This window comes from Monodelphis domestica, chromosome 3 (genome assembly GCF_027887165.1).
Source record: "Monodelphis domestica isolate mMonDom1 chromosome 3, mMonDom1.pri, whole genome shotgun sequence".
In the NCBI taxonomy this organism is placed as follows: Eukaryota; Metazoa; Chordata; class Mammalia; order Didelphimorphia; family Didelphidae; genus Monodelphis; species Monodelphis domestica.
The window spans coordinates 192015124-192033630 of NC_077229.1; the positions used below are offsets into that span (position 1 = coordinate 192015124).

At 31.5% G+C, this 18507-nt stretch overlaps 1 protein-coding gene across 7 annotated transcripts in view; it reads left to right on the top strand.

Annotated features, from left to right (window-relative positions):
* EXOC2 (exocyst complex component 2) overlaps positions 1 to 18507 on the top strand; it is a 258548-nt gene that overhangs the window by 88503 nt on the left and 151538 nt on the right. For 6 of the 7 annotated variants that reach the window (XM_007488046.3, XM_016431808.2, XM_056823360.1 and 3 more), the window contains exons 7-10: positions 5968 to 6048; positions 14886 to 15031; positions 15167 to 15248; positions 16457 to 16559. In XM_007488046.3, the coding sequence (XP_007488108.1) occupies positions 5968 to 6048; positions 14886 to 15031; positions 15167 to 15248; positions 16457 to 16559 (412 nt within the window). The remainder of the gene's footprint in view (positions 1 to 5967; positions 6049 to 14885; positions 15032 to 15166; positions 15249 to 16456; positions 16560 to 18507) is intronic. The other variant, XM_007488048.3, reaches the window with a different exon arrangement.

Consider the following 18507-nt stretch of genomic DNA (forward strand, 5'->3'; position numbering starts at 1 on the left):
TTTTTGGCTCCTATTTTCAGGACAGAATCACCAGTTCCAAATATAAAAAGAATTACAGAATCATCTAATCTTAGAATAGGAATGAACTTTATAATTCATGTAGTTCAGCATCCTCATTTTACAGATGAGAAAACTGAGGCCCAGAAAAGTAAGGCGACTGACCAAAACCACCAACCTACTTAATGACAATCAGGAGAGGATAGTAATAAGTTGCTTGTCTATTTAATTCAACAAACATTACTTAAATGCCTGCTATATTCGATGAACTGTTAAAGATCCAACAATGAAAGAAAACAGTCTCTGCTCTCAAGGGACTCAAAGTCTAGTAAAGGTTATAAGTCAAATATACAAAAAACTGCAATGGAATTATAAATGCCTCATTGTGGCACACTATGTAGTAGTACTACTACTACCACGTGATCTTTTTCACCAAATTATTTGTCTAACCAAGTATACTATATACTGTACATCTGCTGGTGATTATTTTTGAATCCGTGTAGAAAACTTTTACATTTATCCCTATCTTAATAGATTATATTATTTTATCCAGTCAGACATTTTGGAACCCTCTTGTTTTCCAATGTGAATGCACCACATTCCCTCAATATATTCTGTATTCCTTAAACAGGGGCTATGTTGCTTTTTATCTTGTTCACCCTTTGTCTAATGCAGTGCCTTACACAATGTTGCTATTCAGTCATTTCATTTGTGTCTGATTCTCCATAACTCCACTTGGAGTTTTCTTGGCAGAGATACTTGGGTGGTTTTACATTTCCTTCTCTGATTTCTTTTTCTTCAGATGAGAAAACTGAGACAAATGGGATCAAGTGACTTCCCAGGGTCACATACTAGGCCAGAATTCAAATCTTCCTCACTCCAGGGCTGGCACTATATCTGTTGTGCTGCCTTGAATATAGTAAAGGCTTAATGAATTTTGGACTGATAGTTGTCAATGGTTGTCCCATTCAAAGTAAATCCATTATATGACTCATCTTTCCTTCTTGCTTTGTTATCTGAAGATCTCATAAGTTTATATCATCTGTGTTTTCCTCTAAACACTTGGTAAATGTCTTCAGTGAAACAGAGCCAAGAGTATATATCTGTGTATCATTCTATTAAGAAATATCTCTCTTAGTTTTCATGCAGTTTACTTGCCTCCTGTAAATTACAAAGTGCTTGGTATATATTAAGTGCTTAGTATATTCTTGTTAGCAGACTGATTTGATATCAACTCCATTTCAAAGTAGAATAAATTGTCTAAAACACATTGCAAGTCAGTTATATTAATTAGATGAGGCTTGCAACTTTTCAACAACTTTACTTTTTAAACATTTTTATGAATTGCTTTCATAATTAATTATATTTCTAAATGTAGATTTTGGCCAAATTTCACATTTTAAAATATTTTTTTTCATATAGTAAAAACAAATCATGCTTATTTTAACTATTTGTTGTTATTTTTTTTGCATTATACAATTTAGAAAGTGGTTACCAGTAAAACAAAAGGCCAACTGAGGCAGACATTTAGTTTGGTTTAATTTCTTGGAAAATAAGATTGCTTTTATCAAATCCCTGTGTCTTCTTTCTCCTTATTCTTGGCTTACAGTTTGACGGATAGTGTGGTAGTGTGGATATGGTTGAGGGGGAATTTGCTTTGTCAACAGAAGCAAATTGTAAACAGAGCCCCAGGTCCTAGATTCACCTCAGCATGAACTCTTGATCAGTGAGTCTTGTCTGTCAGTAAATTTGCCTAGGACTTCTCATACTTCCAAGATCTGCCTACAAAATAGCATCCCAGGCAGGACTAATGCTTATTTTATTGTAGAAATGTAACATATTACTACCATTGACAAACGACATAGAGCATTCTCAAAAGAGGATTTATGTAGATAACAAGTGCTCTTTTCTAAATGAGAATTAAAAACAAAGCAAATAAAATCCATTGGCATTTATAGAAATGACAATAGAGAACTCTGCATTGATGTTATTTTGTACCTATTCAATCCTATGTTTGATTTTTTTATTGATAAGCAAGATATATTAAGATTTTATTACAATTGTTTTACTTTTAAAAAATTGAAGTAATTTGAGATTAATGGGTACGTGTTCTGTTATGATATTATTATTGCCTTATTCAGTTTTCTAAGTCACTTTCATTTTTTAATTAGCTATTGATCTGACATTGATCATACTTACTTGCCAGTTGTCTATTATTTTCTTTTCCCTTTTGTATTAATATCAATCTATTAAGATTCCATTTTGAATTCATAGCAAGTGTGTAGATTACATTTATATCAAAGTCTTAAGTAATTCTTTCCTACCAATTGATCTTAGAGAAATCTGATAATGAGACAGTTCAGAGCTTTGGGCTACTTTATGCTTTGGGGTGTTGAGGGAACAAGGGAAAACATGAAAACCTTTTGTCCTAAGCTTAGTTGCTTTAAGACTTCATCTGATGTTGTTCTAACCACTATAGCTGCAACCTATATAATAATTTCTCTAAACCTTTCACAAGTTTAAACCATTTTGCCTACATTTTGTTAGTAAGGTAATTTCATTCTTGTATGTTATTAGTTTCATTAAGACCAAATATTTAAATTCATTATGAAGTATACATTTAATTAATCTTTCTAATATATTATTTGTGTTCACATATTTATTTGTAAATATATTTGTTTTTAAGATATCACATGATGTAACATAACATTTATAATTAATATTAAATATTAATATTTAAATATAAATCTTAAGGACCATATTTAAATTGTTTAAAATAACATGAGTACACTAAATACCTAACATTTTTTTGTAATAGCAAACATCATCTGAGTGAACGATTTCGCACCAGCAGACTAGTTATTCATTCAGTAAATATCAGCTATGTGCCAGACACTATGTTAGGCACTTGGGATACAAAGACATGAAACAGTCCCTGCTCCCAAGTAATTTATAGTCTATTGATAAAAATAAATCTTTGATCACCAAGAGTGATTATATATAAATACATAATCTATTTGTAGATTATATAATCTATATTAATCTCTGTATAATTACTTATCTATTATCTATCCATCTAGACTACATAAAGACAGTTGTTTCCTTTGAATTCTTCAAGGAAAAAAAAATACCTCCCCAACCCTGGAAAATAATCGAATGGATAAGTAACCATTTAAATCTCATTAAGGTATTAGAGATCATCATTGAATGTAACTTCCCTTGTAATACTGAAATGAATAAATACATTGTAGTGTCCCCAAGAAAAAATATTCTTCCTATACCCTTTGTTATTGTTAATTTTATTTCACAGGTCTAAAAAAAAAATAGAAAATTACCCCTGAATATTAGGATTTTGACCTAGGTTTTCTGACTTTAAATCCAGCACTCTCTAGCCAAAGCTCAAATTACTCAGTAATTTAAATAATTTATGACCTTTTTACCCTGAATACTTACTAAACAGATGTAGAATGCAACCATTCTAAGACTTAGACTAAGTCTAAGACATACTTAGTCTAACCTGGTGATTTGAACCTCTCCAAATTTACTGAGACTGGCCCTTGAGAGACAAGGTTTAACATTCCAATAGTAAATATTGACTATATGCTCCTACCTATTAAAATAATTTTGTACTTTTTTCAGCTATTGGCCTAAATTTGAGCATTTTAATAACTTTTTATTTAAACAACTGTTTAGAATTTAAAAGAGTGGTTACCAAAGTCAGTAATTTTGGATCCATGGAACAGGTGAATAACACATGTTTTGCCAGTCTTGACTTTTAACATTTTACTGTAATATATTGCTCTTCTCACAATAAAACAATATGGGTTCCAGTTTTTTTATACAGTTTTAATTTTTTTAATTAAAAAAAAGTATTCATTTTTCAAAATAAAATATTTTTAATCCCCATGTGGAAATGTTATTACTAATATTTGCTTGTCTTTCATCTTGGAAATTATTTTGCCTTGGCCTCTCTTCTTCAGAATTTTTTTTTTATAGAAATAAATACCTAAGGGGCATCTGGGTAGCTCAGTGGATTGAGAGCCAGGCCTAGAGATGAGAGGTCATAGGTTCAAATCTGGCATCAGACACTTCCTCCTTGTATGACCCTGGGCAAGTCACTTAACCCCCATTGCCTAGCCCTTACTACTCTTCTGCCTTAGAACCAATATATGGTATATTGATTGCAAGACAGAAGGTAAGGGCTTTTGTTTATTTGTGTTTTTAAAGAAGAAGAAGAAGAAGAAAGAAATACCTAATCATAGCTACTGTATTTATGTTGTGAAAAGAGCACTGGAATTTGGGAATAAGGACATCTAGATTCTAGGTTTTCCTTTTATCTCTATATAACCTAAAACCAATTACAGAAAGGTTAATGACTTTCCCCCGTGTGATTCTAATAGTATCAGAGTAAAAATTGGAGCCCAGTTTTTCATCTCTATACTGCACCGTTCATCCAGGATGGCACAAAATAGTCATAAATTACATATTATAGACATGAATTTAAACTGTATTATGATTGTTGATGAGAATAAATATAAATTGAATGGGGATTAAATTGAGTTTTTAAAAAGGATAAGAAAAAAGGGAGTTCTTCCCTTTCCTTTGTCATTTTATCTTGAATTTCAAGTCATATCTGATTTTGAATATAAGATTTTAAAATTTATAAGCCAGAAAATGTTGGGAGGTACTTAATAGTTTTAGATTACTTGAATACTCTTTCAAAAAATTTTATGGACACTAGAATATGTATAAATTAGTAATTTAAAAAACCCTTAATGAATATACTACCTTCACAGATTTGTATTGGAGTATGTGTGTGTATCAATGTGTGTGTGTGTATGTGTGTGTGTGTTTACTGAGGATTCTGACAAGATTTACTTAAATATAGCAAGCACTTAATAAATGTTTAATTGAATTTAACTGAAACAATTTCTACATTTATTGGGAATATTTTTAAAAGTAAAGATAATAGCACTTGAGGGCAGGAGGTAAGCCTGGATCTGTTGATTTCATCACCAAAAGGACCTTCCAAGAAAGATATACCTTTTACCAAAATAGATTACTTATGTAGAATTAATAATCTTAGAATGTTACCTTCAGCCCTAACATTAAATGACTTACCCAAGTTCATATAATTGTTATCTATCAGAGCTAAGGGCTTAGACCCAGATTTTCCTGATTCCCTGGTTTCTTTTTTCTTTCCATTATGGCAGAGTGTTCATTGTGCCATATTTCATCCCACCTTGTCTTAGTAGATACAAAATTTTTCTTGGAATTAGGATGACCTGATTTTAAATCCTGCTTCTGTCACCTATTGCTCTTGAGGGCAGGGATAGTATTTTTGTTTTCCATTGTGCTTAGCATAGTATCTGGGAGCATAGTAAGGATTTTCTAAATGATTGTTGTGCTCTTGGGCAAGTCACTTAACTTCTCAGTGCTTTAGGCAACTCTTTAAGGACTCCAAGTTGCAGAGGAGGTGACAATCTAGGAAATGTTGTCTATTCTCTGTCTCTATTCTATTTCCAAAGGTAAATTTCTTTCAGTTCACCATTGAGGTTGGTGATATTTGTATTTTGCATATGGGCAAATAGAAGATTTACAGAGTGACTTCCAGATAGTCACATCTCCTGCCAATGTATGGTTATAGTAACAGAATCCAGGGTGCCAAGCTGTCTGTTATAATTTCTACATTTTTTCCTTTCCTTTTTTAAGTCGATTGTTTTTACTGCTTAACCTTGCAGAGTGGATGATTAAATGTGTATATCATGTGTTATTTTAATAGAACTAAACTATGAATAGCTTTGACTGTATACGCTGGTTGCTTTGCAAACTGTTGCATGTTTGTGTTACTTCTGTCTGGCAATGAAAATAATATGATCTTTAAAAAAAAACTGTTTAAAGATGTCATTTTGATATAATATGTTCTTGCCCATTAAAATGGCCAGCATTTTAACTCGACATTTATTCTAGCTATCCATCAAAAATTGGAAGCGGATGGAACGGAAAAAGTAGAGGGATCCATGACGCAAAAACTAGAGAATGTTCTGAATAGTAAGTGTTGTTCTTCTACCAGAAACTATGTACTTTGTAACAAATTTTAATATATTTCTTTGACTTTGTTTCATAGTAGGAAACACTTAAATTGTATTTTAGTGCATATTTTAGCAAATTTTTGATATAATGAAGAAAAATTAATTTAAATGCTTCTAAAGTGTATAATTAGCTTTTGGAATCATTTCATGATGGACCATAATTTGGAGGTAGTGTGGGGAAACAGCATTTTTCAAAAAAGTAAAAGCAGGTTTCATGAAAAAAATAGTTGAAGTAAATAGTCCCATTATTTTGGATCCAATGAAAAGATATTCATGTGTCCATTTTCCTCAAAATTTTCATCTTTTATATCACTACATTCAATACCTCATCTACATATATCCTGCATAGGAGATGAAAGGTTTAGATAAATAGTCACAAGTTCAAAGTCAATTTTGCCTGAAATAAGATATCCCAAATTTTTAATCTGGGACTTGACACTTCTCACTCAATTTTTTTCTCTCTCCTACTCTTTAAACTGTCATGTCTCTGGAATTTTCAGCATGATAAAGTATTGTCAATACAGAAGCAGCCTTTAGGTACTTTTGTAAATTAGGTGAAATTTTTAGTCCCCCTACCTATCTCCCTGACTTTTCATTCATTTTTAGGTATCTAGAACTGTTAAACTGCTCTGGGGATAACCTTTTTCATAAACTTAATTTCTGTTAAGATGTTTGTATCTTAATATATTTTCCTTCTGAACTATTTGCATTTTTAAAAAAAGGCGTTATGGTAGGGCAGTGAATGAATGAATTTTATTTATTTGTTGTGTACTTTTTCTTATAACTGGTATTTATGCCATATTTATATCACATTTGGGGTCTTAGATTTTTTTTAATAGGATATTTTAAAATTTCTTTTCCCAGAATGAAATTTTCCCTATTGGCTTAAAGATTCTTATCTCTTGAATTTGAATCCTTAATTTCCTGCTTATTGAGACCTTGTCAGTTGTTTCCCATTTTTTCCCCTTCTGTGTGAGTCCTGGATAATGAACCTTTTCATTATCCTTTCTTGTGCTTCAAATGTAATGAGACTGAGGGAGTGATTCTACAGGGGATGCTGCACTAGTATAACTAATTATATTATTGAATATTTCCAACCTTGCCCACTTTACCACCTGCTTTCTGAGAATATCTTCTCTGTACATAATTATATATACATCTTACTTTACAAATTAGAGCATGAGCTTCTTGAGGGCAGGAATGGTATTTTTGTTTTCCATTGTGCTTAGCATAGTATCTGGGAGCATAGTAAGGATTTACTAAATGATTGTTGACTGACCCCAAAAGATACTTTATTTAATTGGAATGATTTGAGTTTCAATTTTAGTTTCTGGACAATTAAAATTCTTCAAATGGTTTTTCTTGTTTTTTCTATTTTTTTAGCTATAATAATTGAATTACTTTACATGTTATGTGATTATAAAAAATTCTTCATGAAAATTGATTGCTATCTCTAGTAGCATTTTAAAAGATGCTTTATTAATGTCATTTTTCTTTTACATTATGATTTCACTGAGAAATTCCCCCTCTTTATATTTAATCCTTGCTTCTTAAAGAAAAAAAGTTATATAAAGACCTTAAATGTAAATGATATTCTCTCCTAGTAGTCCTGCAGCTTTTTGCTTTGGGTGGTTAGGGAGGTATGTTTCATTATCTCTTCTCTTAGATGATATTCTCATTACTTTTACAGTTACTTAGAATTTAACTTTTAATGAGCTTTTCCTTTATTTTATTGTATTTAGTGTATACCTTGTTCTGTTGGTTCTGCTTTTTTTTTTCCACATCCTAACAAAATTTTCACAATTCCTCATCTCTGGCATTCTTACTCTATAGTAATTCACACAATACATTCATATATCTATTTTTCGAGTATTCCCTAGATACTCATTCTCTTTCCAGTAGTTGCTACCACAAAATAATGTATCAAAGTTTTTAAAACTAGAGTAATGAAAACCAAGCATAGAAAACTTAGAGGAAATTAGCATTCATAGAATGCTTCATTCTTCCTATTTGTCAGTATAGAAGAGAAGTTTTTAGGGAACCATGTGAATTTAGTTTAAGAGTTTAAGTAAAGTTTAATTTGCTCAGACTAATTTCTTTATTTCGTGACTATGTGAATCTCAATACATCATTATCTATAATTGATAAAAAAATTTTTTTTTCTTTTAACATGAGTCAGATTTCTTTGTGCTTCTATTTCCAAAAATAATGATGGGAAATCCAGATAATCAGATTTATAGTTTATCAGTTGAGTATTCAAGGCTTTGTATATATTAAAATACAATTCTTTTAGAAAATTTTTACTGACATGTATGTTCTTTAATTTATGTAAGGGCTGAATTATTCCACCTTGATTTAAGCCAAGGATGAAACTTTTTTTTCAAATGGAGTTTTTTCCCTTTGAACTCTTAGCAAATTTTTTTCAGTTTGTTAAACTTTAGTCTGGATAATATTACTGCATTTTTGTTGTTCTTGTCATTCCTGTTGTTGTTTTTACCACCCCTGTTAGCTACTTTGTTTAAATCAGGGAAGCATATTAGCAATTTCCTCTTTCTTACCACTTAGTTATTCCTAATGACGAGAAATCCTACAGTTTTTTCCCCTTCCTAGATAATCCTTTTTTAAATAGGTTTCAAATTTTAAAGTTTATAATGAACATTTAAGATTCGTAATTGGTACATGATGAGTATTTTAGATCTGAGGGGGAGTTACAAAACTTAGACTTATGAACAACTTTAATATAGTTTATTGATGCTAAAATAAAATAATAATTGCTAACATTTATTATGAACCAAGCACTATGCTAAGTACTTTAAAATTATTCTTTCATTTGAGTCTCACAACAACCCTGGGAGATTGTTACTTTTATCATCTTTTACAGATGAGGAAATTGAGGCAGGGTTTAAGTGACTTGCCCATGGGTTAGTTATTATTGGAGAGTAGATTTGAACTCAGGCCTTTCTGGCTCCAAACACAGCACTTTATCCACTTGGCTACCTTGTTACTTCTTGACAGGGAATCTGTCACAGTTCCTTTTGTTCTGTGCTACAAAATGCTTTAGGCACTTGAAGCCCTATCTGGAGCTGGTCAGATAATAGTAATAATAGTATTTGTGTAGTACTTTAAAGTTTGCAGACCACTTTATAAATGTTAATCTCATTTCATACTGACAGCAACCCTGGGAGATGAGTACTATTATTGGTCCTATTTTACAGATAAGGAAAGTGAGGTTGAGAAGGGTTAAGTAATTATTGTTCCTATTTTACAGATAAGGAAAGTGAGGTTGAGAAGGGTTAAGTGATTTACCCAGGGTCACTTAGCTAATAACTCAGAATATCCAATTCTCTATCCATTGAACCACCTACCTGTCTTTGCAGTACTGTATATTTAATCAGCATGATTCCTGAATGCTGGGCTTACAGTTTTATGATGAAAACAAAAGGATCTGGAGCCCTTTACAAATGTGGCAATCTAAAATAAGCAGACATTAAACACTTTGATTACAAAATTTTCCTTTGACATCAGAAAAATTGTGTTCATCAATTCCTTCAGTCATTTTAGCTGCTCCATTCTCAGCTCCCTCTGGGTGATGGACCTCATTAAATTAAATTGCTTCAGTTTTTACTTTAAGTGATTAGCTTCAGCTGCTCTCATTCTTCATGACATAGGTGTGACCCTGTGCTGAAGAAGCTTAAAGTATGACCCTAGCAAATGACTCTGTGTCTCAAGGCTCCAGTCAAACTTAGCTAGATTTAAAAAGACCAATATCCCGAGGAAAAGCCAACAGTTGATTTTTTTTTCTTCCACCACAGAACTTCATGAAAACCATCTACTAAAATGTAGTTTGAAGAATAAAGTTTAGTTTGATTTATTTTCAAATTCATTTTCTTTTAGGTAAAATAATGTGCAGTGCTAAATTCTTACATTGAGTACAGGTTTAGGATATATAAAAATGTCATTTCAGAAAGGTACAGTACTTGTTTTCAGTGATCCTACTAGAGTTTAACAAAAGAAGCTTTAATATCACATGACTAGGTTTTCCTCAAAGGTAGGGCTTGTAGACATATGGATATTTTATCTGCACCTTTTACCTTAATGTTATTCATCAAATGTAGCTGGTGATTTTAGATGGTTTATGACAGCTGCATTGCTGGAATTATTCTTCCGCAGTTATAAGTTCTTGAGATCATTTTGCAGCTGGTACTCTCAGAGTTACTGTCAAAATAAACTGGAGTTGTGAGAAATACAGGGTGAAGATAAAAGATCTCATTGCAGGGTCTAACTACTGAAGAAATGATGGGATTTAAGATCAAGTTGCAAGGCTAAGATAGTCTGAGACACTGACCAGAGCAGTGAATATAAAACAGTATGTCTGATTCACTCATATAATGAGTAAATATTAAAAGAATACTTCCTAGATTTGTACACATAGCCATATTTTCCTTACTTGTTATCTTTGTGTCTTCTCAATCTACCTCTTTTCCAGTTCTGTCAGTGATCCCTTATACCATCCTTGCTTTTTTCACCCTGAAAATCTCCATGACAAGTATATATCCCTAAATGATTTAAATAGTCCTGTTTTCAGACTAAATTTTTATATCCTTCTCCTATGTTAGTCAAATACTTAGATCATCTCTTTTCTCAACTCCAATTTTCTTCACAAATTGAAGGAATTTTCTAAACTCAGTTCTGCTGGCTTTATTATCAGTGTACTTCCTGTCAGAAATACTTATCAGTATTATAAATTTGTCATTTCTGCTATTTTCTTATGAATATGAAGTCATGATTTTGAGCACAATGTGACCCATTCACAGCTATTTACCATTCCACAGCTCTAGACTCTGCTCTGAACACAGCTTCACAGTGGTGTTGATACAATGAAGATCAGGTGAAAATATACATTAGACTAGTGTAAATCTATTACCCCAAAAGAAAAAAAAATGTTTGCCTTACAGATGATGTTATTAGTTGCATCATTTTTACAAATGAAAGTCACATTCATGAAAAGCTTTGAGTTATTTAAAATTTATAGATCCAAAGAAATTTTCAGCTCTCAAAATGATTGTGTACCACATATACTAATTTATCAATTGCATATTACCTTATACACATGACCATCTATCCTGTCATAACTAATATCATTTGACTAAAACAACATGATAATTCTTAAGATAGATATGAAGGTCACCCCCAAGTATGAATTACCATTGGGATTTCATTTTTAAAAGGTAGAGGTTTTTACATTCTTTAAGGAGATTAAAAAAAAAACATTAACAGATATTGAGCTTAATTAAAGTCAATAACCACTTTGTCCTTATTCATTTAAATACAGTTTTACTTTTTCACATTTAAAAATATGGTTCAACTGACATCTTTCAACTTTATCTAATATTACTCCTTGCCATATAACCTGTATTCTAGTCAACATAAACTGTTCTTTGCTTCCCATTCTTATGCTATCCATTTCAGTTCATATATATTATTTATGTATGTGTGCATATATGTATGTATGTATGTATTTTTTTTCATGCTAGCCCCCAAAGCTGGATTTGGATTTCCCTACCTTTATCTGTTGAGGTGCTTCCCTTTGTGGCCTAACCTAAATATCACCTCTTCTCTAAAGATTTTTTCTATCTCCTCCAACTGAAAATCTTCTCTCCAACATCAGATTTTTTATGTTTTTTCCCTGGACCTCTCCTCTATAGACATTTCAAACTTATATTGCATATGTAACATGTGTAATGTGTCCTAATTTTGCATATATTATCTACCATACTTATAGCTTGTATTTATATATACATACATAAACAATGGGTTTAAACTCCTTGAAAGGAGTAACAGTTATAACTTTTTAACTTATCTTTGAATATCTCTCAGTCCACATCCTGTCTTTCTCCCAGTAGATGCTTAAGAAATGTTTGCTGAATTAAATTTCAAAGGCCCATACTTCATTCATCTACTATAATATCCTCTTATCTTAGGTGGCTAGTACACTGCTGTTGCAGAATCTTCCGTAGTACATCTTCTGAGGTCTGGAAATTAAAAAAAGAAAAAAAAACACATTCAAAGAATCCTAAAGGTTAGCAGGTACTGTTGGTACCTGTATTTTAAAACTTCTTTTAGTTTTCTGTACGTCTGTACCTTTCACTCTTTTTACATGAGACAATGAGATGTTTATGTTCTGCCCTAAAACTTATATGAACACTTGTAATCATATATACCACTGGTACACCCTTTTGTTTGAAATTCTCAGTGGAAAAAGAAAGGCTCATTGCTGCCTTTGTGCTAACTGCCCTCCTTATTCTTAAAACCTCAACTACATGTGGTTATGTTAGGAAATCAATTTTATGAAATTATTGAAGCAATGCTCTACTGCTTAAATATTTAAATCTTTCTTCTTTACACTACAGTGAATTGGAAATAATTATGTGTTCTATAAAATGATAATATATAGAAAATGCTACTGAAAGTTTAAGAAGAAGACATGCAAATAGAGTTTGTAATTTTGTTTTAACCAATTACATTAATAGAAAATGTAACCAAACATCCATATTACTTATTTGGGAGAATTAAACATATACTTCATTTATAGTGAAATAGATGACATGGCTCTAAGATTAAATTTGCAAATGTTGAAATTGGTTCCAAACATTTTACCACACAGGAATTTATTTCTGAAAATAATGGAATGATAACATACATGTATTTTTATTTTAAATACATATTTTGATGTCTAAAGCAATGATAATAGTAGTCTAATTCTCCACATTTATATAGCACAGTGTATTTTAAAAAAACAATGCCAACCTATTTACTTTTTGACACTTTGAAGTTGAAATAAAAAACTCTATTGATAATATTTTATTTTCTAACAGCATCTTTAGAATTCTTACATAACAAGTTGTCATATTTATTGTATTTCAAAAACAAAATCTCACAAAATCCAAATTATGTTCATTTCCTCAGGCAGTAGTTTCTATCTTTTATTTTTTTTAAAGATTAGATCCCACTTATAAATCGTGGCATTATTTTTCAAAATTTTAGTGTTACAAATTTCTGTTTTCTTTTTAATAAACTATACTCATTTTTCATTATACACATTCATTGAACTGGCAATTGGACAATGATCATTGAATTAGTTTTGTATTCTACCTACATTACAGTTATTTTAAAAAATTCCTGTATTTTTTATGTTTTCTGACCAGAAGTTATCCCTTGACATTTTTTGGGGGGGAGGGGTTTCCTGTAGTTTCAAAATGGTTGTCTATGTCAATACATTTTAATCTTTTAATTTACTTACTTTAGGGTTAGGAAGTTAATTTAGAATTTATATTTTTTGTACATTCACTTTTATTGCATTAAAATATAAGCCAATGAGCCAACTGACTGCTTAATTAATATCTTTTAAAAATAACTATGTAATGAGAGAAAAGTATTTTTGATCTTTTACTGTTTGAAAAGAATTCTTGAATCATGCCAAAAATAAAATCCTTTGTGACATTGTTTGAACCTTAAAAAAAAAAAAGAAAATCTATTCCATACAGCTGCTCATATATATGTCTACTATTCAATAAGTTTTTATATCAGAAAAAAATCAATAAACAAGCACTTCATAATTTTCTTTTAGGGAAAAAATTTCAGCTCTAGGCATATTTCAAATATTTGTCTAGCCATTTTTATACGATTTGAAGAGTGGGGCAAAATGGCATGTATAGTATACACATATGCATATGTATTGAAATCAGAATATTTTACATGAATATGTGGTAAAAATGACTATTTTGACAAAACAAAGTTTTTATATTAGGTCTTTAAATTTTCAACTGAGTTTCAACATCATTTAGATAAAATAATTGTTTTACAAAGACAACTTTTAACATGATCAGGCCACCCACAGTGTTTACTAGAGAATATGGCATGCAAGCCACCCAGTGAGACTGATGTAATTTTTTCATCTTTGCTTAAAGTATAGTCACTAGACCAGATAATGTAGAAAGTTTTGATAGGCAGTGATCAAACAAGCAAAAACAGTTTAACCTTTTCCCTCTTTTTCCTTGTGACTAATTTAAAATAATTTATAAGGTGAAAATTTTGAACTATTTCTGCATAAATTAAATTTTACTTAGCATTTCTGATGAAGCAATCCTTTCATTATTGTAATTCACGTAGTTATGAGATTTATTTAGTATAAGAATTATGTAGTGCTCAACTATTTATTGAAATGAAAAAACGTAAGGCTATCAGTTTTTTAAATAGTACCTTTTTTAAAAAGTACATAAATTGTATTAAGCTAAATAATTTTTTTGATTTGTTCTTTTTTCTGGTTTGAAATATTTTAAGCAACACGTGTATAAATCCCCTCCTCAAACGTCCCTTTTTTTCTGTTGCACTTATCATATACATCTAAATATTGAACCCAAGGAATTTAATTGTTATAGTTTTTCTAATGTGCTAAAAAGGATACATTCTATGTTAATCAAGTAACCTAAGAGCCTGAGATTTACTATAAAATTTAGAGTACTGGATAAAATAAACTATAAGTTCACCACAGTGAAATTAAGCACTTAGGTTTGGAAAATGTGGTTTTTAATTGTATAGAGCTTTCACCACATTAAGGCTCAAGCAGTCAAGATTGAAATTATATTTCAGTAAACTGTAATGTATTCCCAGTGTACCTGATTGTGAAAAAAACACTTTTAAAAATGTAAAACAGTAGTAATATACAATATTTTGATTCCACAGAGTCAATTTTCTTTTGACTAAAAGAAGATTTTGTCTTTGTTATTTTTAAAATAGGGGCAAGTAACACTGCTGATACATTGTTTCAAGAAGTCTTAGGCCGAAAGGACAAAGCAGATTCCACCAGAAACGCACTAAATGTTCTTCAGCGTTTTAAGTTTCTCTTCAACCTTCCTCTAAATATTGAAAGAAATATTCAAAAGGTAACATGTATGCACATCATCTATAAACCTATTTATATATACTTTAAAGGCATATTGTTTATCATTTTTTCCAAAGTTTAATTAGATCTCTTTTTATTGAGCTATACTGACAGTCTCTAAAACGTTATTTTAAAGGGTGATTATGATGTAGTCATTAATGACTATGAAAAAGCCAAGTCGCTCTTTGGGAAAACGGAGGTGCAAGTTTTCAAGAAATGTAAGAATTTGTTTATTACTTTTAGATTTTTAGCTTTCCTTTTATAGGAAGAATGGGAAACTTAAAATTCTACAAAGAACATTACATGTGTTTTAACTTGTGCAAAGAATGTTATATGTGTTTATTCGATGCTCTCTTTAGAATTTGGAACAACTATTTTAAACAATAACTTGAGCAGTTTCTAACTAGGGCATTTTATTAAGCTTTAGCATTATGGGAATCTTCAAGCAGGTTTCTATTTGTGGGGGGTCATTGGTAAGAGAGTATGATTACTTCTACCTAGGGCTAAACTTATCTCTCCTTTGCCATAATTATTTAATTACAAGGTCTGATCTATTTTTCTAGAGATTTCAAAACTACTTAAATAGCAATAAATGTAGAAATTGTGAACGTAACCTTTCAGAGGTCTGGATAGACATCACTTAAATGATGCTCTTTAGTGATTAGTAAAGCTAATGTGTGCCTTACTTTACAATTTTATGTGAAATAGCATTAAGTGTAAAAAGTGTTAGATGCATCATCATTAAAAAATTGCTTTTTTGAGTTGGATGACAGGGAATGGAATATGTATTGTAGGGGGGGAAGTAGAGTTCTATTATTGATTCTTTTGCTCTAGAAATAATTTAATATTATCTTGATCATTTAATAGTTGTACTTAATTTTCAAAATGAATTTAAATTGCAATCATTCACATCCACCAATGTATAGTGGCAAGAATGCAAAATCAAAAAGATTAGTTAAAGATTGGTTTCATATTTGTCACTAAATATTAGTAACATATTTATCACTCTTTACAATTTACAAAGTTCTACTAAATATGTTACCTGATCCTTACCACATAACCCTATGAAGTGTGCAGGCCAAGTGGTTATATTATTTTTCCCATTTTTCTGAGAAAAATGAGAAAGCTTTTCATTTATGATCACTCTCAAAGAAAACCTTTATACTGGCTGGCCTCAATCTTATATACTTTATAACAAAAGTAAAACCACATTTCTTATTCCTCTCTTCAGAAAACCATGTGCTTCTAAGTATTCTAACCTTAAAAAAGCAAATTAAACTTTTTTTTTACTTAAGAAAAGTTCAATATAGTTCATAAACTGTCTATATTAAATTTTCTTTATTAAATTGATTAATGCATCTATAAAGACACAGAAAAACATATTTCAAACCACATTTTCTTGACATTAGCTTTTCCCTTTTAATAGATTATGCTGAAGTGGAAACACGAATTGAAGACTTAAGAGAACTGCTCCTGGACAAGTTGCTTGAGACGCCATCTACTCTACATGACCAAAAACGTTATATAAGGTGACCTTTTCTAAAGTATCTTACCTCACTCTGTGTATATTGATATAGACATAAATACATCTGTGTGGTAGTGAGCATAGTGTCTGTACCCTGAAGCTAAGTTTGGAAGAATTAGGAGACAGATGTTTTCATGAAATAGGAAACACTAAAAGGGAAACATTGCCCAGCTAATAAAAGTAGAAAGATTGTGAGACTCTGTTGTAGTTCTCCACCTTTTGGCACATTTTCTATTTTTTATTGCTAATATACTTTTTCCACATTTTACATCTTTAGCACACTGCCCCCATTTTAGGAGGTGGTGTGTATATGCCTCACTTTGAAGACTGTAGATTTTTGCCGGCATGGGGAAAAAAAAAAGGAAAGATGGTCTATATATGCCCAATATATAGACCAGTTAGGTTCCTATCCATCTGTGATTCCTTCATGTCACTCAATACAGCAGATTGATGGCAGTGTTCTGCTTTGTGGGAACCATAAAGGATATTTAATTCACCTGGTTCTAGGTATACCAGGGAGTTCTTTATTGCCATAGTGGCATAAAACTTATCTCAACACAAAATGAGCAATGTAATGATAGGAAAAAGGCTAATCTCAGAAAAGAAAAACATATATGGCTAGTCAACCCAAAGAGAAATATGGGGATTGTGATAGAGACATGAGAGAGAGGTTTTGCAGGACTTGTGGACCAAGATGCAAAAGCCAGGGTTCCAACGAAATGTCCCCAGTTGGTGGTGGTTTGAGCTGACGGGGGAGGGGCTTTTGAACTTTATCTCTGACTGGGAGACACACATACTCTCTCTCTCCCTGGAAGTTTGTAGCTGACTGAGAGACTTTAGTGAGGCAGATTTGGCTTTTGGGTCTCTTTGTCTGTGACAGGGAGACACACTCACTCTCTCCCTGGAGGTTTGAAGCTGGCTGAAAGGACCCTGGGGGGGCTTTTGGACTTTGTCTCTGGCTCTGAGCAGTGGAAGCTGATCAGGGGAGAAGCTTTTGAGTTGGTGGTCTATAAGAGAGTTGCCCCTCCCCCTGTCAGCTCAAACTGCCACCAACCGGGGACATTCCTTTGGAACCCTGGCTTTTGCATCTTGGTCAACAAGTCCTGCAAAACCTCTCTCATGTCTCTATCACAGAACCCAAAGGGAAATAAAGCTTTTGCATGGTGAAGTGAACAAAATAAAGGTAGGGCATCATGGGCCAGAGGATCTCTAATGTGATTAAGAAGATTAAGAGACATATGTAAAAGACTTCAAAGGCAACTTCATGTGATTATAGTTTATGTCAATGTAGAGAGACTATTAGAAAAGCATGAAATATGTTTACTTTATTTGTCTTAAGCATTTTGGGCATATTTTCTTGTAGGGCAGTATGAATGTAATGTGTGTCAGCTTTTCTTATCTCATCTTCTCTTGGTTTACAGGTTGTCAACCTTTATTTGATATTTAACGAAACAATAGAATTATAAATCTCATCCTTCTTCTCCTACTCCTCTAACTTCCAAAATTAAAGGCTACTTAGAACTGTGACTCTCTTACAAAATTTAGTTGTTGCTTGATTTAAATATATAGAATTTAGATCTAGAAAGAACCACAGATATCATAGTCCCTTCTTACTTTTCATATAGCTCTATGTACATATATACATATATATATGTATACACACATGTATATGTGTGTGTGTGTATATATATATATATATATATAAAGAGAGAGAGTTTGGATATAGTTACTGTAAAATTTACAAGTGTAGGAAGATTATTATAATCTCTGTGTATTGCACAGTAAAAAGTGCTAAGAAAGATATCAGAATATTTTGTTTGAGGATGATTAAGTGTTCCTTTATTCCTTTTGTAATTATGGCTCTTCACTAATATTTTAGTATTAAATTCTGAGGGTACCCGTCTCAAAATTATTTTAAAGTTATAAATCAGAGGCACTCCTAGGAATGCATA